This window comes from Macrobrachium nipponense, chromosome 17 (genome assembly GCF_015104395.2).
Source record: "Macrobrachium nipponense isolate FS-2020 chromosome 17, ASM1510439v2, whole genome shotgun sequence".
In the NCBI taxonomy this organism is placed as follows: domain Eukaryota; kingdom Metazoa; phylum Arthropoda; class Malacostraca; order Decapoda; family Palaemonidae; genus Macrobrachium; species Macrobrachium nipponense.
Window position 1 is genome coordinate 39,129,027 of NC_087210.1, and position 23,393 is coordinate 39,152,419.

Genomic DNA, 23,393 nt, shown 5'->3' on the forward strand with positions numbered 1-23,393 from the left:
TTAATTAAGTATTGAACAAAGTAGTTTTTGCTAAAAGATGGGAGCAATTTACCAGCAAGTTCTCCCTTAATTTTCATTGTTATGTTAAAATGTATGTAATTATAAATAGTTCAGAACAGTATTGATAGAATATTTGTAAAAATATTTTGTGGTTCTGTTTTCTGCACAGAATGATGATGCTCTTGTAGAGTATTTCTTGGACGTGATGTCAGCGACAAACAGCCACAATGGACAACTGGTATCCAACCTTCTGTTGAATAATTTATTAGGGACACTGAATTCCCTTGATGTGGACATAAAAGACAGGTAAGATATGCTGTTCATATGTTATTACAATTTTATTTTTTAATAATGAACAGATTTTGTTTTTTTATGCTGAATGATAGACAGAGAAAAACATGTATGATTGAAGGTTTCATTTGCTCTTTCAGAAGTACGCTTGTGCATGTTAAACATTACAAGCAATGGAAAATTATGTACATCATGAATGTGTCAACCATTAGTAGCAATCATGGCACTTTAAACATGGAATGGACATGAGCGTATAAATGTATTGACGCTGATTGTCACTGTGCAGCTCCATTGGAAATGGTGGAGAAGACGCTGAATTAAGCTATTAAATCACAGTCTTGCAGACGCTTTTTTCATTCTGTCGTCCTAAATTTTCCACTGATTTTAATAAATATAGGCTCATTGGAAAGCTCTTGAAAATCCTTTTTACATGCATATAATTAAGCGTGTAGAAAATATAGCGCTGCAGTCTTCTAAGTAAAGATATCCAGATATGCCTTTTACCTGGGTTCGCTATTTTACTCTACTGTTCCAAATTTTTTAATATACATTTATCATCAGTTAAAAGCTCTTGAAAAGCACTTTCCAGTGAACCCCATGAAGCACATATATGTCTCATATAATAGAAATAATCATGCATGCCATAAGCTGAGAAAGTGATTTCATGTCTTTGCCATGGAGTTGTGTTATAAATTTTACCACTACAGCCTGTTGAACGCCTTATATTTAATATCTGTGTCACCTAGTGATTAACCATATCACCATGACACAATGGACTTAAATTGTAATTATGTTGACCTATGCTCATTGCTTACTTATATCAGTCATTATTACATAAAGAAACACACTTGTTGATGTAAATAATTTATTTTTACAGATCACTTATTAATGTCAGTCTTCATTATTACAAAAAAAACATGTGTTGTTATAAAATTTATTTTTACAGATCACTTATCAATGTCAGTCTTATTTAATACTAATAATTTTAGGTCTGTTTTAAATACATTATCATGTAAACAGAAATTGAATAATGTGTACTACTAAATTTATCATGTAAACAGAAATTGAATAATGTGTACTACTAAATTTACTTTAACATAATGCAACAAATGTCATAGATGACAAGATATTGTCATGGAAAATTAAGAGATTACACTCCAATATGGCAAAGTGGGTATTATGATACAAAGCTCTCTCCACCCTTTGCAATGGCAGCTTGCTGCACACGGCGATTTCGCGCATGTCCATTCCATGTTTATAGTTCCATGGTAGCAATTAGTTATCCCATTCCCTCCTAAAGTATAAAACTTTCTTCGATGAAATGACATCCATGAAATGAAAAGTCATTGTTGTCTGACTATGAATGTCATCCATTTCATGGATGTCATTCATAGTTAGATTCATTGTTCTGCTATGTATTTTTTTTTTTATTTATTTCAGCATTTTATCACCATCAGCTTTCGCTGAGATTGTGCATTTATTGGAAAGTGGGCAGATACTTCATGCTGTTGCTCTTAAGATTATGGAATTGATTTGCTTTTCTGGAGATAAAAGAACCCCATCAAAGGTAAGAAGACAGTTTTCTGTGCATTAGATAAATTATAGCAGAATTGTATAGAAATTATTTTTTTTTTTATATATTACTGATGTAAAGAATTTATTGAACTTGCATTGCAGAATTAGGGTTTTATCTCACTACATATAGTATTGTGTTTGAAACAAATTTTGTCAAAAATTGGACAATTTATTTCCAATAAGAACCACAACAAAAACCAGCCTCTTACTTTGTTATCTAGATTTTTTTTTCAAATTCCCACTGCTTTCCTTAGAGGGAAGATTTAAGGAGATTACAATTAAACAAATAATTTACTTTTCCTTATTAGGAAGGAAGTACAATTTCACCAGTAAATGACAACTTCCTCTAATCTTGTAAAAACAAACCAGGATTTTCGTAGACAATTTGATATCAGTTTCTTAAGATATTTATAATTAGGGGAGAGAACATGAAATGAGATATATAGGTTACTTTTGAGATAAAGTAATTTCAATATTCTTCCCACCTCAAAAATGAAGAGTGGTTATTCATTATACTAACCGATTTGATACCTAAAATCTTAAGTCCCCTATAAGGTGGTAGGGCTGTCAGTGCATGTACCTCGTGGTGTGCACTGTAGGTATTACTTAAATAGGATTCCAAGATACTAATCACTATTCCAGAAACCAGCTAAATGCACAAAGTTACAAAGACTCTAATCTTGAGTCACCACACACAAATCAGTACATAAGAGAGGCCTCATAAGCACATGATACTTTAGCAATACATTTTAACATGATAATAGTACTTACATTTCATTATAAAATACATAATGCTGGAAACTGGCGAATTGACAACTGTACGTACAGATCACATCACCACTAGCCAGCAACAAATTTGGCAATATATTCAGTTACGAAAATATGAAAATATTTGGTAAACAGTTACTAAACAGTTACTGTTACTACGTTCTCACTCTAACTTTGAACTTTTTATATTGCATCTTTACTAGTATTGTGAAATACAGAATTCCACTAAGAAATTACTCAATCATTAATGAATTCCATATAAGGATATACATAATATGTGGTGCACCACATCAGCAATTGTTGACTCAGTATTAAACTTTGCCGTATACAGTATACCCTGTAAAAACAATATAACACATAACATTGCCAGTTAACTTGTAACAAGAAAAACATCAAGAGTCAGTTCACAAATCACAAAAACCAATACTACCATCTTTTGCAATCACATCTCTAAATGAAAGTATCTGTAACCTTCCATTTAATTGTATACTTACATTTTACATACTGTATAACATTATTTGCGAATATTAAAAATGCAATTTTCATATCAGAAACAATGGGCAGGGCCAGGTCAGGTTGTCGATAGAGAGGGCGCCACTCCTTGCCCATTGATAGGCAAAGGGCAATTGCATGGAGCAGAGAAGTGGGTAGTAGATGTCCATTGGGTAGGGTATCTATTTCAATTCGACTTCCCTCCTCCTCTCTCCAACCATCCTCTCCTGCACTTGACGTACGCTAGAGGCACTCCAAAGCACCTAGCCTTCCAGGAGGAAGTGTCAAAATTGATGGACAAGGGAGCAGTGGAGAAGGTAGATCGTCCTTCCCCTGGGTTCTACAGTCGAGTCTTCCTGGTTCCAAAGGCCACTGGCGATTGGAGGCCAGTGATAGACCTTTCCACACTGAATCCCTTTATCAAGAAGACAAGGTTCAGGTTGGAGACACCCCAGACAGTCTTGGCAGCCATTAGGGAGAATGACTTCATGCTGTCAATAGACTTAAAGGACACTTACTTTCATATTCTAATTCGCCCTTCTTCCAAGAATTTCGTCCACTTCAGTCTTGGGAAGTAGGTTTACCAGTTCAAGGTCCTTTGCTCCAGTTTAGCTCCAGGTGTTTACAAGGGTCTTTACTCTGTGTCGACGTGGGCTAATGATCAGGGGATTCGCCTGTTGACATATCTCGACAATTGGCTGGTCTTAGCCAAGTACCAGGGAGAAACTGGTTCTGGACAGGGACCTGGAGAAGTCCAATCTTCTTCCCATTCAGAGAATCCTATACCTGGGAATGATGATAGATGCAGCATCATAGAGAGTTTATCCATCAGACCAGAGATTACAGAAATCTAGGACTGTTGCTCGTTCCTTCATTTCGAGGTTGCTCTTCAGTGGCAAGTTCTTCTGGATCTCTTGTCTTCTCTCGAGAAGCTGGTCCCTCATGGATGTCTCCATATTTGTTCCCTGCAGTGGAGACTGAAGAAGTTTTGGTCTCCGGCAGGAGATTCTTTGGTGGTTGACGACCAGAACCTCTTCGTTCACCCCCTCCAGATCTGCTCCTGTTCTTGGACACCTCTTCCGAAGGTTGGGGTGCTCACCTCAAAGAGCTCCTGACCTCAGGGGCTTGGAGTGCACAGGACAAGCTACCTTGTCAGCCATGTACCAGGGTAAGTGGGCCGTCTACTTTCACTGATGTCATTGACGGGGTTTCTCTCTAAACAGAACTTCTGTTCAGCGGATAGTGGATTTTCTGATCTTTCTCAGAGCAAGAAGCGTCTCTCCATGTCTGCTATCAAAGGCTACAGGACTGCATTGGAATTATGTAGTTCTTCGTCTAAAAGGCACTGACATTACTTCATCCTGGGAGGTCTCTATGTTGTTCAAGAGCTTTGAACAGTCTTGTTCACCTAGAGAACTCAAACCTCCTACGAGGGATCTTACTCTGGTTCTGAGTATTCTCACTTGGGCTCCATTCGAACCACTACGCCAATCGTCAGAGAGGGAACTGACTTTAAAAAGGGATTTTGACGAAGGAAAAATCTATTTCTGGGTGATTGGCTCGTGTCGCCCTATGAAAGTATCCTTAATATCATTCTTTCTAGGTAAAATTAGCCTAAAATTACCAGAGAAAAACAAAATTAAGAAAATGTCAGTAAAACTGACTCGCTCACTCTTAAAAAGAAGTGTCGGTATGATAAAGGGGCGAGTGTGGAACACTACCACGAGCCAAACACCAATTAGAACTTCCTATCAGAATCCCCCCAAGAGAGAGCTGATACCAACGGGCGATGCAGCCTCTACTACTACTACTAGAGGACGCCACGGACAGCAGCGCCCCTAGCGGACATCCTTAATTAAAACAGTTAAATACATCTTGTCCTGCAAGGGGGGGAAAACAAACTATAAAAAGGGGGGGTTTCATAGGGCGACACGAGCCAATCACCCAGAAATAGATTTTTCCTTCGTCAAAATCCCTTTTCTGGGCTCAGCTCGTGTCGGCCTATGAAAGAGTACCAGAGAAACAGACAAGATGGAAAAGGGAACAATGAAAAACAATTTAAAATGATGGATATAATATAAGTAAATCAATTACAGCATACAAATTAAGCACTTAAACTAACTTATTTAACAGTAAAATAATAAAATGTTAGTAATCTTAAAGTACTTAAATGGTAATTAAAGTAAATTACAGAGATGCATGTAAAATAAGGAAAAATTGGGATTTACTTAACAAAAATACAAAATTATAAAATATATACACCCATGTGTCCTACCCTAGCATAAAAATAAGGGTAGGTACACTGAAATCCATCATCAATACAAATATTCCAAAATATATACAAACACATTGTGACTGAAGTTCATCATAAACATAAAATGGTGAATATATACAAACATATTGTGTCCCTACCCTAGCATAAATAAGGTAGGGTACACTGAAGTACATTATCAGTACAAATGTGGATGTCCCTAGCAAAAAAAATAAGGGACAATCCACTATATGATACAACGGCTAAGGCTATGATGTTTGAGTAGCCTGACGATAGGGTGAGGCATGTTGGTTGATGTAGGTAGAAAGGAGACCTGGATCTATACTACAACTACTAAACAGTATCAGGGGAAACTATGTTTCCTGCTGCTACTGCTGAAAAACTTTAAAGATTCCAAGGACTTTAAATAATGCCGTTTAAAGACTGTCGGGGGATTTCCATCCAGTATACTTTCTAAGATCCTCAAAGTTCATATGTTTGGAAATAATTAATTGAGGTGGCTACTCCCCTGATATCATGTGCTTTTGGGAATGACTCAGGGTTGGCTTGTTTAATGAAGTAAAGGATTTGCTGTCTAATGCCTTTAACTGATAAAGTACCACCTTTTTCTCTCATGAAGAGAGCACCTGAGGATCTAGAAGAAGTACGAGATAGAAAGGCTCTAAGAGTTGATACTGGGCAGAGAGAAGGATCCTGTGGAAGTGGGATAACCTTCCAAGGGGCCCACCTTGCAAGAGGATCTTCATTTTTGGCTAAAAAAGCTACGATCCGGAGCAAGTAGAACTTCTCCTGATGGGAGGAATTCCACATGACCCGCATCCCTGGATAGAGCCGACAGTTCTGAAATTCTAGCTCCTGAGGCTAGGCTTAATAAGAATAATGTCTTCCTCAGGAGCATTATGAATGTACAAGATGAGTTGTCAGTATCTGAAGCTAGTTTGAGGACGTCATTTAAGAACCATGAAACTGTAGTAGGCCTCTGGGAAGGTCTAAGTCTAGCACAGGCTTTAGGGATAGATGTGAAATAAGATTCAGTCAAATCTATCTGAAAACCTACTTGAAAGATTTTCTTCAAAGCCGATTTATGAGTGGTAATCGTGCTAGCTGCTAAACCTTTTTCAAATAAGGATCTGAAAAAGGATATAGCCAAATTAACTGTCATGGTTGTAGTGTTCGATTCTCTCAAGAAAGATGCTAATTTTTTAACAGCTGAGTCATATTGTCTAATGGTTGACTCTCTCTTATCTGATTCTAGGAAGAGAATATTCTGTGGATCAATGTCAGCATCTTTATTAGCCGCAAACTTCATGAAGTCCATAAAGTTAGGGTCTGGAGAGTTCCTGAGGAAGCGAACACAGTCCTCATTTGTACTGATTGTGATAGTTTGGGATTGGGGATCCGTTGAGGTCGGAGACCCAATTCCAAGAGAAGAGGATACCAGTTGCTCTTGGGCCAGTCCGGTGCAATCAGAGCTACTATCCCTTTGAAAGACCTTAGTTTGTCTAGGACTTTCAAGAGAAGATTCACTGGAGGAAAAACATAAATTCTCCTCCACTGATTCCAATCTACGACAGGGCGTCCGTGGCATAAGCCAGAGGGTCCAGGTTGGGGGCCACATAGCAAGGGAGCTTGTGGTTCGCTTGTGAGGCGAAGAGATCCACTTGGAGACCTGGGACTCTCCGGCTTACCCACTGGAATGACCCGACGTCCAGAGACCACTCTGATTCCAGAGGAACTGACCGGGACAGAGCGTCTGCTATCACATTTCTTACTCCTGCCAGGTGAGTGGCAGACAGATGCCATTTGTGTTTGTTTGCTAATGCAAAGATGGCTATCATGACATGGTTCACATGTTTGGATTTGGACCCTCCTCTGTTGATGCAATGAACTACCACTGCACTGTCCAAAACTAGCCTTAGATGAGACTTCTTCGGGGGAAGCAGTCTCTTCAGAGTAAGAAATACTGCCATTGCTTCCAACACGTTTATGTGGAGCTGGCGAAATTGAACTGACCAAGTCCCCTGAACCTGTTTGAACTGAGAGTATCCCCCCCACCCGGACAGGGATGCATCCGTGTTTGAATGGTTAAGCACTGGGAGGGGATATTGAAGGGGTACTTTCTTGGCTAAGTTCTTTACTTTTGACCAAGGCCGTAGTTGGTTGCGAAGGATCTGTGGAATTACTGACAACTTGTCTCGATATTTGGAGTTTGCTTTTGACCGCCAAATTCGATTTTATATCTTTCAGCCTTGCTTTCAGAAGGATATCTGTTCCTTACCGAAGCAAACTGAAGAGACCCTAGGATTCTCTCCTGGTTTCTTCTTGACGTTTGTTTGCATTTGAGGAATTGCCTGACAGATTTTGCTATTTCCTTCCGTTTGGCCACTGGAATTGATAGATTGTGGAAGACAAATCCCATTGGATTCCTAGCCACTGAAAACGAGATTCCGGAGTAAGTCTGGATTTCGTTTTGTTTATCTGGAACCCCAGATGTTCCAGAAAGTGAACTACCTTTTTGGTAGCTTCGAGACATTCCTCGACTGTTGGTGCCCAGATCAACCAATCGTCGAGGTATGCCGCTACCATGATTCCCTGAGCTCTCAATTGTTGTACAACCACTTCTGCTATCTTTGTGAATACCCTGGGGGCTACATTCAGACCGAAGGGCATCACTTTGAATGAGAATGTCTGATTTCCTAGCCTGAATCCTAGGAATGGGCGGAAGTGCCTGGCTATAGGGATATGATAGTATGCGTCTGTAAGATCGATGGAGCATGTGACGGCTCCACGCGGAAGTAAGGTCCTTACTTGCGAGAGGGTAAGCATCTTGAACTTGTCGCAGCGAATGAAAGAGTTTAGCTTTGACAAGTCTAAGATTACCCTTCTTTTTGTTGAGCCTTTCTTTGGCACGCTGAATAAGCGCCCTTGAAATTTTAGATGTTTGACTCTCGCAATAGCTCCTTTCTGAAGGAGTTCTTCCGCGTAATCTATCAATTCCTTTGACGGTACCTGATGAAATGATTTGATTGGAGGAGGATCTTTGATCCAACTCCAGCCTAATCCTTTGGACACTATGCTCTGTGCCCAATTGCTGAACCCCCACCTGTGGCGGAAGAGGAACAGCCTCCCTCCTACCTGGGGAGCCTCATTGCTGATGGGCGGGGTTGGGTTGGCCACCACGCCCTCCTCTGAACTGTCTTACTCCTCGTGCCCCTTCCTGCGCCACGCTGACGAAAGTAACCTCTCGCCCTATGAAAAGCCTCTCGGTTTGAGAAGGTAAGCCATTGAGCCTCATAAGCAGGGTTGAAGGCCGGCGAGATAGCGTAGGAAGTGGATGGTTGAGATTGCTGGGGCACCAGGAGGAAAGGTTGGTTCTGCTTAGAGGTGGAAGGTTGTCCCTGTTGGGTAACTGGGACTGCCTGCACAAATTGCTGCTGTTGCTGGAGTTTTTTATATGGCTGGAACCTCTTACCAGCCTTCTTTGGTTTCTTGCCAGCAGTGGGAACGGATTCCTGTTGCCTCTTTGAGGAAATACCCCACCTAGCTCTAAGGCTCTGGTTGAGTCTAGCAGCTTCGTGGTGGACCTCGTTCACTGCGGACTCTGGGAAGAGATCCGCTCCCCACATGCTTGCAGCCAAGAGTCTATTAGGCTCATGCCTGATTGTGCACTCTTGTAGGACATGCTTCCGGCAGTTCCTCTTAGCCTGGAAGAAGTCAAAAGCGTCCGTTAGAACCGTCTGAAACTGAGATTTCGCCAGAATCTTGAACAGCGGTTCCGTAGCGTAGGAAAGGGCAGCCATTTCTGTGATGATGAGGGAATTGAGGGGACCTGCCAAACCTAGTCGCGCATCGAACTCTGCCTGGATTAGGAATCCGGCAGCCTAGGTAATTTTTCTCACCGAACTGGTCCATGGCGCAGTCCGGCTTGAGTTTACCCAGCGTGAATGTAGCTGGCAAGTTTTTCCCACAATTCTCCGAAGGCGGGGAAGAGCGGAGAAGTAGACTCCGCCTCCCTCACTGTGGAATGGGCTCATCCTTGAGGACTGCCTGAAGGGACTTCTCCACTAATTTCGTGGCGAACGGAAGAGAAACCTCCTCTTCCGTCGCGAAAATAGTGAAGGGACTCTTGTAGGCCTGGAGTTAGTGTTAGTACACTCCCAGTCCTCAAGGCAGTGAACCCATTCCCGCTGGGCGTGATCTCTACTATAAAGAACTGACTCCTTAGAGATTTTGTCTTCTCTCGTCAGAGCCGTTGGCGTCAGCCTAGCATACCCGATGAAAGGCTGCGTCAGACCCGGAGGGTAGAACTCGAAGTCCTCAATCCTTCGAGTTCCACACTCCGAGATAGAAATCATTCCGTCCTTGAATGGAGCGTAGGCAGCTACTCTCCATGGGTTCTCCATAGAGAAAGCTGGCAAGGAGTCATAAGGTGGAAGTTGAAGAATCCCCGTGCTAGATGCTGGGGAGACTGGGGGAGGAGCCTGAGCTAGCCCAGCTACTCGGTCCTCATTCTCTCTCATTCTATTAGAGAGATCCTGGATTGACTGTCCAGATTGAGACAGACTGTTTGATAATTGCGCAAACATCTGCTCGAACCGCGTTCCCAGTGCGGAGATTTGGGAGCCTACTAGCACGCCCACCTGTTCCATCACCCCTGCTGAGAAAGTAGAGGGATCGAAGGTGCTGGTGCTTGCTACCCCTGCCGGCATAGCCGGAGTGGAAGCAGTGGAGGCGGGAGAAGGCAGTGACTCGGTGGGAGCGCGAGCCTTCTCCTTCGAAGCCTTGCTTCTGGAGCTCTTCGATTGGGAAGAGCCCGGCTTTGCCTTCACCGCATCGGCATAGGAAGTCGACGACTTCCTAGCCGAAGAAGACGAAGACGACTTCCTAGAAGTCGACTTAGATAAGGTCTTCAGTTCTCTCTTTCCCTTCTCCTTAGGAGGTACAGAGAGAGCGGGAGGGCGAATAGGGATCTCGGATCCCGCAAAGCCTTGGAAAGAAGCGGAAGAAGAGGGGACAGGAGAAGATCCAGGAGCGCCCAAGGAAAGACCTTGGGCGCCCGACATACCTACCTCAACCAACAAATCCTCCCCACCTACCGCCATGGGCTCAAGGTTAAGGTCCAGGGCAGCGACGTCCGGGACCGACTCCTGGGAGGCTACGACCCCAAACGATTGCTGGAGGACTTGCTGGATGGAGGCTATCAGTGGGGCAGCGGACAAGGGGTCGACGTAACCCGTCGACTTGCCCGCGGGGAAGATCTGGACGGCCAGCTTCCTGTCCAAAATGTAGGGCTGGCCCTTGGCGGCGTTCTTCCCAAAGCCGCCCACCCACGCTTTCAGGGTGGCGAGGGCGACTTCCCTCACACCGCTAGCCTGAAAGAAAGGTGAGATTAGCTGCCAATTGTGGAACGGGGTTAACAAACTTACGACTAGAAGTTGTTAGTAAAACCATAAGTAAGCCTATAATGGACTTACCCCATCTCCCAGCTGACCGACCAGGTCGTAGCATATGGCGCAGGCTTCAGGGTGCCAGACAATCGTCTCGTTGAACGACGTGGCACAAGGGGCGTGAGACCTGCACTCATCATGTCCACAGGGGTCGTAAAGCGTCGCGTTACAGGCTGGGACCTGGCAGTTGGTAGCCTGTAAGTGAAAAAGTACATGAGTACCAAGTAAACACTTACAGCCTAACATATGCTCCGCTGGTGCCGGAGCGATAAAGTTAGATAAAACCAGAGCCCCGCCAAAATACGTGTGGTAACTAGGTTGGTATATAGGCTATGGCTCCGCCGATGGCGGAAGCACAAGAATCAACCAACTAGGAGTGGTGGTAATGGAAACCACGACAGAAAATGGCGGGGATGGTTGATAAAATAATAATAATAACACACAATTCATTGTAAAATATTGTATAATTAGGGTATATATCCTTAAAATAACGAAAATAAAACAACTTCTCTCCGCCCGTCTACTAGAAGAGTGCGTAGGTAAGGGGTAAGCTCCCTTCCGGTAGCGGGGGAGAGATATATAAGGATATAGTAGGCAAGCAACCGACCACTCGTAGTACCCACCCTGCCCGCTAGCGGAGCCAGTAACCTATAACCAAAGGTGCCCCGGCTGCGACGGAAGGCTCCTTTCGTATCGTAAGGGAGGTGGCTGAGCAACTGGGGAGGGGGGGAGGAAGGTCTCGGCGAAACACGGCGGGAGCGAGAAAAGGGGGGAGGGATGGCCTACTCCTCCCCGCCTCACCAACTACCCGCATGGAGACCCGGTACCTCATAGTGGTCGCCCTATACCCCCCGCTGGGAGGACCCCTGGTCACCTCCGAAAGTGTGAGAGAAGGCGATGAGGTTGTCATAACAACCAAGGGGTCCCCCAGCTCCTCCCTATATCAGAGAGGGAGGGAAGGGGCAGGGTAAGGTGCTATGGAACACGTGACCGCAAGTGGCCTAGGCCGCGAGCAACACAACCGTGGAAGGGCCACGTGAACCAAGCTGTACCAATACATGGAACAAGCACCTAGGCTAGCCTAACACCCTAAATAAATAAATAAATATACATCGAAAGGTGGAAGAGACACTTTTAGTAAAAGAGAAAGAAGCCCAGGAGGAGGCAGACTGTTCCAAGAAACAGGAGCCTACTCGGAGCCAGCGATAGCCGATGTAGAGCAAGAGCCGGGATGCTGGGCCGGAAAAATAATAATAGCCCTAAATACCAAGCTAAGAGAATGGTAGGAGGGCTGAACTAGCTAAAACTCGATGTAAAACAATGAATGTGACAAAGTAAGCCCATAAGTATAAGAAGTCCCAGTATGGAGGACCGGGAATACTTACGAGGCGGCATGGCCGCCACGAGACAACCGGGGAACCGTATATGACCTATTAAGAGGAAAATACTGGTACCCGGAAGATAAAACTAAGGTAAAATGTTACTTATGAGTTACTTAACTTAGCCGTGGCAATTGCAGAGCGTTCCATCGTAGATAGTACGGATAAAATCCAATAAAGCACGAGCACAAGAAAATGGCGACTTGTCGCTGGCGCTAAAAATTAAGGATGTCCGCTAGGGGCGCTGCTGTCCGTGGCGTCCTCTAGTAGTAGTAGTAGAGGCTGCATCGCCCGTTGGTATCAGCTCTCTCTTGGGGGGATTCTGATAGGAAGTTCTAATTGGTGTTTGGCTCGTGGTAGTGTTCCACACTCGCCCCTTTATCATACCGACACTTCTTTTTAAGAGTGAGCGAGTCAGTTTTACTGACATTTTCTTAATTTTGTTTTTCTCTGGTAATTTTAGGCTAATTTTACCTAGAAAGAATGATATTAAGGATACTTTCATAGGCCGACACGAGCTGAGCCCAGAAAACAGTTTTCCTCCTGGCCTTCGCTTCATTGAAGAGCGTTGAAGAGCTTCATGGCCTAATAAAGCGGCAGCGCCGACCATTGAGATGCAAGGAACGAGATACCAACTGTAACCCCTACTGGTATTTAGGCCTATACAGTAGTACCTCGAGATACGAAAGGCTCAACTTACGAAAAATCCAAGTTACGAAAGCAAAGACGAAAAATTTTACTGCTCTACATACGAAAAGTTTTCAAGATACGAAAGGTTTCTGAAAGTCCGAGATTCGCCCCATAACAATTTTGAAACTCTCGCCGCACGCCGCCATCTTAGTTATAGTAGACTCGCCACCATCCTCCTACTCTCCCATTGGTTCCTGATGCTAGCCAAGCCATGAGATCCTTCTCTCTAATTGGACAGCATCCCTCCCATCATGCATCTTCTATACGTACGTGTTGGCGTGTCTTAGCTCGGCCACTCCGCACCCGAAACTTTACCGTACGCAATCGGCATTCGTTCGCTCCAACGATTTTGTTTAGTAACGTAAATTCGTTAGTGATTTCGTTGCAGTACATATTATCGTGTTGTGCGAAAACTGTATTGTGTAACTTTTTGTAAATTAATGTAGTAATGGGTCCCAAGAAAGTTGAAATTCACGGAAAGAAGTGCATGCTCTCTTTGGAGACAAAGATGGAGATCATAAAGAAGTACGAAGATGGTATGCGATTGAGTGTGATCGCAAAGGAATACGGCCGTAATCCGTCGACAATAGGCACCATCCTCAAACAGAAGGATGCCATCAAAGCAACTACACCGTCGAAGGGCATCACTATTTTGTCCAGCAAGAGGAGCCATGTGCCCGACGAGATGGAACGGCTGCTCCTCATCTGGATAAAAGACAAAGAAATCGCTGGCGATACAGTAACGGAGACGGCAATCGCTCACAAGGCCAGTGCTATTTTCGGCGATTTGATTGCGCAGGCGGAAGACGACGGAGGGGAAGGGACTTCAACGCCAACCCCAGAGTTCAAGCCTTCGCATGGCTGGTTCGAGAAATTCCGTAAACAGACTGGCATCCATTTGGTGGTGCGTCATGGGGAGGCTGCCAGCTCGGACACGAAAGCGGCCGAAGCCTTTAAAAAGACGTTCGACGAGATGATGACCAAGGAAGGCTACAGTTGTCAGCAAGTCTTCAACTGTGATGAGACTGGCCTTTTTTGGAAAAAAATGCCTCGTCGGACATACATCACGGAGGAAGAGAAGAAGCTACCCGGGCATAAGCCTATGAAAGACAGGCTTACGCTCGCACTTTGTCCGAACGCCAGTGGGGATTGCAAGGTGAAGCCCCTACTGGTGTATCACTCCGAGACTCCTCGAGCCTTCAAGGCCCACAAAGTGTTGAAGGAGAAGCTTCCAGTGATGTGGAGGGCTAATGCAAAAGCCTGGGTAACGAGGCTTTTGTTCACCGAGTGGGTAAATCTGTGTTTCGGCCCGACTGTGAAGAGTTTTTTGCAAGAGAAGTGCCTCCCCCTGAAATGTCTGCTGGTGTTGTACAATGCCCCTCCCCACCCTCCTGGCCTCGAGGAAGATATCCTAGCGGAATATTCCTTCGTTAAGATTCTTTTTCTTCCGCCCAACACCACCCCTCTCCATGGACCAGCAAGTGATAGCGAACTTTAAGAAGCTGTACACGAAACATCTTTTCAAAAGATGTTTCGACATCACTGATACCACAAACCTCACCTTGCGTGAATTTTGGAAGGAGCATTTCGACATCGTCATTTGCATCCGACTCCTCGACCAAGCTTGGCAGGAGGTTTCGAGGCGAACCTTGAATTCCTTGTGGAGGAAACTCTGGCCTGATGCCGTATCCGCCCGAGACTTCGAGGTATTCGACGTGGGCGAAGCTGGTGCTGCTGAGTCCGAAACAGTTGACGACTCCGAAACTGTTTCCCAACCAGATCTTGACGAGATCGTTGCACTCGGCAAGTCCATGGGGCTGGTCGTCAACGAGGACGACATCAACGACCTTCTCGAGGAGCACCAAGAGGAGCTTACGACGGATGACCTGAAGGAGTTGGAGGCCATGCAACATAACGTCGTTCAAGAGGAGTTCTCTAGCAGTGGCGATGAAGAGGAGGATCCTATGACAACGGCAGAAATTAAGGAGGTCTTAGCTGCTTTTCATAAAGTGCAATCGTTTATCGAAAAAAGACACCCCGAAAAGGCTCACACAGGTCGTATGCTTGCGCAGTTCAATGACGTTTGCCTGAGTCGTTTCAGGAACATTGTGAAAAGTAGGCAGAAGCAATCTTCCTTGGATCGTTATTTTTTAAAGAGGCCTTCAGCATTAGCAGGAGTAAGCAAAAAGGAAGAACCAAGTGATAAAAAACAGAAAGTTGAAAGCAAAAAGGAAGAACCAAGTGATGAAAAACAGAACGTTGAAAGTGGTGATGAAGTTGAAATTCTGTAAAAAAAAAAAAAAAAAAAAAAAAAGGCCTACGTAAAAGTAAAAAAAAAAAAGTTAAAAATAAAAAAAAATAAAAAAATGTTTTTATGTAATTTCTAGATTTTTGTAAGTTAAGTGTTACAGTTTTGTTAAGGTGTTTCGTAAATTTTAGTTTTATAGTTTTCCTTAAATATTTTATGTGTTTTCGTAAAGTTAAGTGTACGTATGTACATTATCTGCCGTTTGTCCTCCTCCTCTGCCGCCACTTTCGGAGATAGCCTCACTCGAAAGGTAAGCTTCCACATTTTACGTTACAGTAATAATATTTCTTGTACACTAATATACACTTTATTTACAGGTTTTGGATTTTTATTCTTAATTTAGGTATTGAATGGTCCAAATTGTTGTAGTATTTCATTGTTTATAGGTCAATTTATTAGGGCTGTTGCCTCGTATAATAAGGCGCCCTATGAGGTAATGTTAGACTTGCGATAATCTTACGCTAAGTCGGTTGGTATTGCACTTCCATATTCATTGGAGTGTCTTGGGGTTTGTAGATCACTTACGAAGTCGGTATTATCTTCTTTGGTTATGGCGACGATGTGTTAAACTCATGATGATTCGGCAATGATGTGAGGTTCTAGTAGAAACCACGAAGTACAAAAATTACTTATATTCTCTGAGATTACATGGTGAAGATCAAGTAGGATTGTACAGGTCTTCTAATGACGATAGCTTGATCGCTTCTGCCAATGATGATGGCTAATTCTATTCTGTTCTGTTCTACATGATAAAGCTTAGGTAAAGAGGTACAGGTCTGCCAATGATGATGGCTAACTCTATTTTGTTCCCACTACCATCTCGGTTACAAGTCATAAAGGAAGCAGACAGTACCTCGAACATATGAACATACAATCAGATGACATAGTTACTAATCACGTAGGCCGCTTGAGCTATAGGTCACGGTGTTTGTCTCAAGCAGGGAGCTTGGACTAATGTTTCAAAACAAATGAATGAACACAGGTGACGGCACGTTATCTTAGCCTACATACTTTATCGTCTCTGGTCTGATCACATTCCTGCAAGCAATCTGGTTGACCTCTTTAGTTTTAGTCTTTTATATATATGGAATAACATTCCATATTTTTATTATGTAATCACTTACAAATTTAGCTTTATTATGAAATTTAATGGGGTGTTTTTGGAGGGCTTGGAACGGATTAGCCATTTTACATGTAAAATGTGTTCCAAGATACGAAAAACTCATTATACGAAGGCCACCTCGGAACAGATTAATTTCGTATCTCAGGTAACACTGTACTTGTAAACTGTGAAACTGACCGTATGCCGAAAATATATGGGCGGCTTACTTAACAAGCACCACTAATTGCTTGTTAGATATTGGGTCTAGATCCAGTATATGAGATACCAGATGAAACTAGTATATAATATATCCGTGGACTCTCCTGATTATAGAATGATCAGTGACAGACATACTGGATGGTGGGTCCCCCCTGACAGACACACTGAAAAGGTGGGTTAATTGGATCTAGGTCCAACTTAAGAGACACCAAGTAAAATTTACACTATATCAGCACTGCATATCCTAGAGTCCTTTGATGGTAATAACAGACATTTTAGTGGGTGGTTACCCCCTGACAGACACCCCATAAATGAGTGAGACAGGATCTGCAGCCAACATTGGAGATACCAAGTAAAATTTGCACTATAATAGCACTGTATATCTTAGAGTGCTTTGATGGTAATGACAGACATTTTAGTGGGTGGGTACCCCCTGACAGACACCCCACAATGAGTTGGGAGGGGGAGACAGGGTCTGCATCCAACATTGGAAATACCAAGTAAAATTTGCACTATAATAGCACTGTATATCCTAGAGTGCTTTGATGGTAATGACAGACATTTTAGTGGGTGGGCATCCCCTGACAGACACCCCACGACAAGTTGGGAGGGGGAGACAGGATCTGCATCCAACATTGGAGATAGTAAGTAAAATTTGCACTATAATAGTGTTACGACCCTTGTCAAAGGGCTAACATCAAACCAGAAAACAGAAATACACACTATCTTATCAACAGGTGTTCTCTAAAGTTAAAGTCACAGAGGGTGAAATAACAATCAGTGTGCCAATATTAACAGTGAGGGATAAGAAATACCAGAGATAAAATACTAAAGTTTATTACAAAATTGTTAAAGTTAGAAATGAATAACAGAACCTCTAAAAATACAATAATAAGTGAATGCCAATCACACAATGAAAACAAAATTAAAGCAAATCACCTACATCATTAATGATAGAACAAATAAATCATACATACCAAATAAAGAGGGGGTTCTGAGAGGGAAAGGAAATGTCGGCCAGATAGAAGCCTAACAATTTACAATGCTAATAGAAATTCCCTTTCCTAAACACGGTGGCCACCAAAAGACTAAACCTCCATGGGGATCCTCCTGGAGTATGCAGGCACTGTTGGACCATAGGGCGTGAAAGCAGTGGACAAATAAGATAGGGATGGCTCGTCCCAGAAAACTTCAGGGTCCGTAGATAAAGGCTACAAGGCAGGAATAGCCTTCAGGGTCCTAAGTCAGGCCTGACTACAACACAACGGACTCACGTCCCTCAACATTAATAAAAATGTGACGACTTATACCTGCACTCGGCGAGGTCCCCCAGGTAAATACTGGCCCAAGGCTACGGCAAGTGGAGAAGTAGCAGCGTTGTGGACACCTCCAGCTCTAAATAGAGAAAATTCTTCCAGAATTACGGAGATAAACTTGCAGTAGTCCCAGAGAGGTTGTATAACACGAAGGCCAGAAACAGACTGCCGTACCTGGGCACAGGGACTTCCAAAGTCACCTCGGAATGCTCCAAGGAGACTGAAAATAGGACTCTGGGAATAAATAGGCCAAGGATAAAAAACAGGAATGAAAACTCAAAATAACGTGGAGGAAGAAAACTTAAAACCCTGATGGAGATACTATGGTAAACGGCAAAATAGGGTAAACTAAAGATAATTAATCTAAACCAAAACAAAAAGAAAAGCACAAAGTTCTAACAAATAGCACTGTATATCCTAGAATGCTCTGATGGTAATGACAGACATTTCAGTGGATGGTTACACCTTGGCAGACCCCCAAGATGAGTGGGGAAGGGGAGGCAGGATCTGCATCCAACATTGGAGATACCAAGTAAAATTTGCACTACAATGTCACTGCATATCCTAGAGTGCTGTGATGGTAATGACAGACATTTTAGTGGGTGGTTACCCCCTGACAGACATAACCAACGATAGGTGGAGAGAGATGGGACACCTTAAAATGATTCAAAATCTGTCATAGGCAATATTAATATTAAAAATATTCAACAAGAAAATGGTAATTTTCTGCAATTCATGAGCCTGATAAAATTTAAAAGGCAAAAAATGCAATAATATTATGATTGTTACTCGATAAGAATTACTGCCGGAGTTATTTTTTTAAATTCCTATTGGGTTATAGAATATTTCACTTAATTAATTCCTTCACATCTATATAAAAAACTAGGTATGAGACATACAAGGCCTATTCTATTTCTATAGATTTCATATATATATACATGGTGTAAGATGATTTTATGCAAATATTTTGGGAAATTTTGATGAGGTAAATTTTTAAAATAACAGTTATCATTAAATGGCCAAGTAACCTGGCAGGCACGGGATCTCAGTCATAGATATATTGGTCGGAGTAGTCACAGACAGGGGGAGGGGGATGATGAGGACTTCACTTGTTACTCTCAACAGCTTCGCTTAAATACTTTTCCGCTAAGTGTGTGTTCGGGTTACAGGTGCCAGATTCCTTATTCATTTTGTAAGCAAGAAACTGGAGACAATGCCTTACTGTTCCAGTAATGTGGAATATGCAGATATGAAGTTTATTTATGGGTTTTACAACAGTAAACTATACTGTTATAAAAGCAGGAATTCGGTGATTAAGCCAATGTAAATTAAATGCTTCCAAATTAAAATTATTCTTTAGATACTGAACAAAGGGAAAATATGCATGTATCATAGAAACCTTCGCCCTCTCTGTCAGTGATATTCGCTGGAATCTGATAATAAAAAAAGCAAGGCGAATGAAATTGCCCTTCCTCAAAGATAGACCTATTCATTACACACCGATCAAAGATTTAAAACATATTATCAAAAACCTCTCCTCATCAAAAATATTCATCACACACCAGTTGAAGGAAAACGCTTACTAAGAAAATGCTTTTGTCTCTGTCAGATGAAAAAGACTTTCTTGATACTCAAAGCTAATCATTAAAATTAGATTATAGTGTAGTCTGTTCACAGGAGATTTACTGATTGGAGGGATGGTGATGTTACATTTTTCAAAAACCTGCAAGAAAAAAAGATCATAATTAAAAGACTATCAATCCAGTTGCCTAATGCACATCATCAATCCTTCCCGCCATATCCCTGACTACTAAGACATCCCGTGCGCCATCTTGGCTGAGAGCAGCATTAAGGAAAACCGGTTATTTTAAAAGTTCACCTCACTGACAAATGAAGCCTTAAAGTATATATGTTTATAGAACATTTTCTGCTTAGTATGAATTTTTCTTTCATTTCCAAAATATTTGTACAAACTCATGTTACACCCTGTGTAGCTATATAGTATGTATGTATATATATATATATATATATATATATATATATATATATATATATATATATATATATATATATATATATATATATATATATATATACGTATATATATATATATATATATCTATATATATATATATATATATATATATATATATATATATATATATATATATATAGATAGATAGATATATATAGATATAGATATAGATATATATAGATAGATAGATAGATAGATAGATAGATTAGATATAGATATATATACAGTGGTCCCCCCGTATTCGTGGGGGATGCATACCAGACCCCCCACCCCCCCTGCGAATAGTTAGAATCTGCGAATGTTGGGAACCCCCTCTAAAAAAGGGATTTTGACGAAGGAAAAATCTATTTCTTGGCGAGGGTTCGTGTCGCCCAGTGAAATAATCCTCAAGTTCATTATTTCTAAGGTAAATGATGCTAACACATACCAGAGAAAAAACAAATTCAGGAGGGTGTCAGTATGTCTGACTCGCTCACCTAAATAAAAAAGAGGGTGTCGGTATGGTATCTGGGGCGAGTGAGACCACTACCACGAACCTCTTGCCATTTAGAATTCTCCCACACCAAAATCCCCCTCCTGAGAGAGCCGACCCACAGGCGGAGGCGGCAACTACTACTACTACGCTACGCACCACGCTGACTGCCGCGCCTCTGGTGGTCATCCTTGTCGTTAGATGCCAATCTTGGGCTGCAGGGCGGGACATGGGGGGGGGGGGGGGAATTCACTGGGCGACACGAACCCTCGCCCAGAAATAGATTTTTCCTTCGTCAAAATCCTTTTTCTGGGCTCAGTTCGTGTCGCTGCGTGAAATAGTACCAGAGAAATAGCACAAGATTGAATAGCAAAAAAGGAAGGTCTCAATTAAGGGATTTTGACGTAAGGAAAAATCTATTTCTGGGCGATTGGTTCGTGTCGCCCAGCGAAATATCCCTTTAATCCATTATTTCTAAGGTAAATGCACTAACACATACCAGAGAATAAATAAAATAAAGACAAGGTCAGTACTACTGACTCGCTCACCCTCCAAGAGGGTGTCGGTATGAACACTAGGGCGAGTGAGACCACTACCACGAACCACTTACCAATAGAAATCTCCTACTACAAAACCCCCACAGGGGAGAGAGCCGACCCACAGAGTGGGCAGCAACTACTACTACTCCATCCCATGCTGCCGACTGCTGCGCCTCTGGTGGCCATCCTGAAGTTAGCAGACAATCTTGAGCGCAGGGATGGGTAGGGTGGGATTTCGCTGGGCGAGGCGAACCAATCGCCCAGAAATAGATTTTTCCTTACGTCAAAATCCCTTTTCTGGGCTCAGTTCGTGTCGCTGCGCGAAATCGTACCAGAGAATTAGCACAAGATTGTAAAGAAAATAAATAAATAAGGTCTCAATAAAACTTAAAATAAAATAAAGAAATATAATTGCCAAGAAATATACATATACACAATTATACAAGTTAGAAAATATTCCTTAAAATTAACTTAAAGTTAACATATATGTACAGGGCTTACATGGAATATATGTTGATCTTAACATTTGTGTATAGTTAATATGTACAAAGTAAATAAAGCAATTATAATAATAAACTGAATTTGAACAAACTTAGAAAATAATATAATAAACAAATGTATATGACTTAGTATACAAAACCCGTAACCATTGCAAATGTAGATGTGTCACCCTAGCATAAAAATAAGGGGACCACATCATAGAGATCAGAATATACAAACAATTGTGGGTGACCCTAGCAAAAAAATAAGGGACACCCACTGTACCATCACAAGAGCAGCTAAGACTCAAGGTAGACGTAGATGAACATGGTAGGTATAGACAAACTGTTGAATGAGATAGGTAGAAAGGAGAACTGGATCTTCAACTTAAGATTAAGCAGAGTCGGGGGAAACTATGTTACCCGCCGCAACTGCTGAAAATTTCAGAGCTTCCAAGGACTTTAAGTAATGACGCTTAAATACTGTCGGCGATTTCCATCCAGTATACTTTTTCAAATCATCAAAATTCATGTGTGGAAATAGTTAATTGAGGTGGCAACTGCCCTGACATCATGAGCTTTAGGGAAGGAATCAGGGTTGGCTTGCTTAATAAAGTACAGGATCTGTTGCCTGATACCTTTAATAGATAAAGTACCACCTTTTTCTCTCTTAAAGAGAGGACTCGACGAGGATGAGGATGTCCTGGACAGAAAGGCTCGTAAGGTCGATACTGGACAAAGAGAAACATCTTGTGGAAGGGGTATAACCTTCCACGGTTCCCACCTCATCAAAGGATCCTCATTCTTTGCTAAAAAGCTACGTTCCGGAGAAAGTAGAACTTCCCCTGTGGGAAGAAATTCTATATGATTCGGATCTCTGGATAACGCCGACAGTTCTAAAATTCTAGCTCCTGAAGCCAAGCTTAATAAAAATAGAGTTTTTCTTAAGAGCATTATAAATGAACATGTCGTATTATCTGTTTCTGAAGCCAGCTTTAGAACATCATTCAAGAACCACGATACTGACGTAGGCCTCACTGAAGGTCTAAGTCTAGCACAAGCCTTGGGAATAGACGAGAAGTAAGAGTCTGTCAAGTCTATGTTGAACCCGAGTTGAAAAATCTTCTTCAAGGCTGACTTGTTTGTCGTAATAGTGCTAGCTGCTAAGCCTTTTTCAAATAAAGATCTGAAAAAGGATATAGCTGAATTGATTGTCTTGATTCTAATATCTGATTCTCTCAGGAAGGTTGCCAACTTTTTGACTGCAGCATCCTACTGTCTCAAAGTTGAATCTCTTTTATCAGATTCCAAGAAAAGAATATTTCGTGGATCAATATCTGCATCTTTTTTAGCCGCAAACTTCATGAAGTCCATAAAGTTAGGGTTTTGAGAATTCCTGAGGAAGCGAACACAGTCTTCGTTTGTACTGACTGGGAGAGCCTGGGATTGGGAATTCGAAGAGGACGAAGACCCAGTTCCAGAATCAGAGGGTACCAATTGCTCTTCGGCCAGTCTGGGGCTACTAGAGCTACTTGACCCTTGAACGTCCTGAGTTTGTTCAGTACCTTCAGGAGAAGATTCACTGGAGGAAAGACATAAATCTTCTCCCAGTTGTTCCAATCTATGGACAGGGCGTCCGTGGCATAGGCCAGAGGGTCCAGGTTGGGGGCCACATAACATGGGAGTTTGTGGTTCGCTTGAGATGCGAATAGATCTACTTGTAGACCTGGAACCCTCCGGAGAATCCATTGGAACGAACTGTTGTCCAGTGACCATCCGACTCCAGAGGAACTGAGCGGGATAGAGCATCTGCTATGACGTTTCTCACTCCAGCTATATGGGTGGAGGAGAGGTGCCAACTGAACTTGTCCGCCAGGGAGAAGATGGCTACCATGACATGATTCAGATGTCGTGACTTGGAGCCTCCCCTGTTTACGCAATAGACTACCACTGCGCTGTCCAGAACTAGCTTTATGTGGGAGTTCTTTGGCGGACGTAACCTTTTCAGA

At 42.4% G+C, this 23,393-nt stretch overlaps 1 protein-coding gene across 7 annotated transcripts in view; it reads left to right on the top strand.

Moving 5' to 3' along the window:
* Positions 1 to 23,393, top strand: part of LOC135196184 (glutamyl-tRNA(Gln) amidotransferase subunit B, mitochondrial-like) — a 579,413-nt gene that overhangs the window by 431,546 nt on the left and 124,474 nt on the right. For all 7 annotated transcript variants that reach the window (XM_064222773.1, XM_064222774.1, XM_064222777.1 and 4 more), the window contains 2 exons: positions 170 to 306; positions 1,732 to 1,858. In XM_064222773.1, coding sequence (XP_064078843.1) covers positions 170 to 306; positions 1,732 to 1,858 — 264 coding nt within the window. The remainder of the gene's footprint in view (positions 1 to 169; positions 307 to 1,731; positions 1,859 to 23,393) is intronic.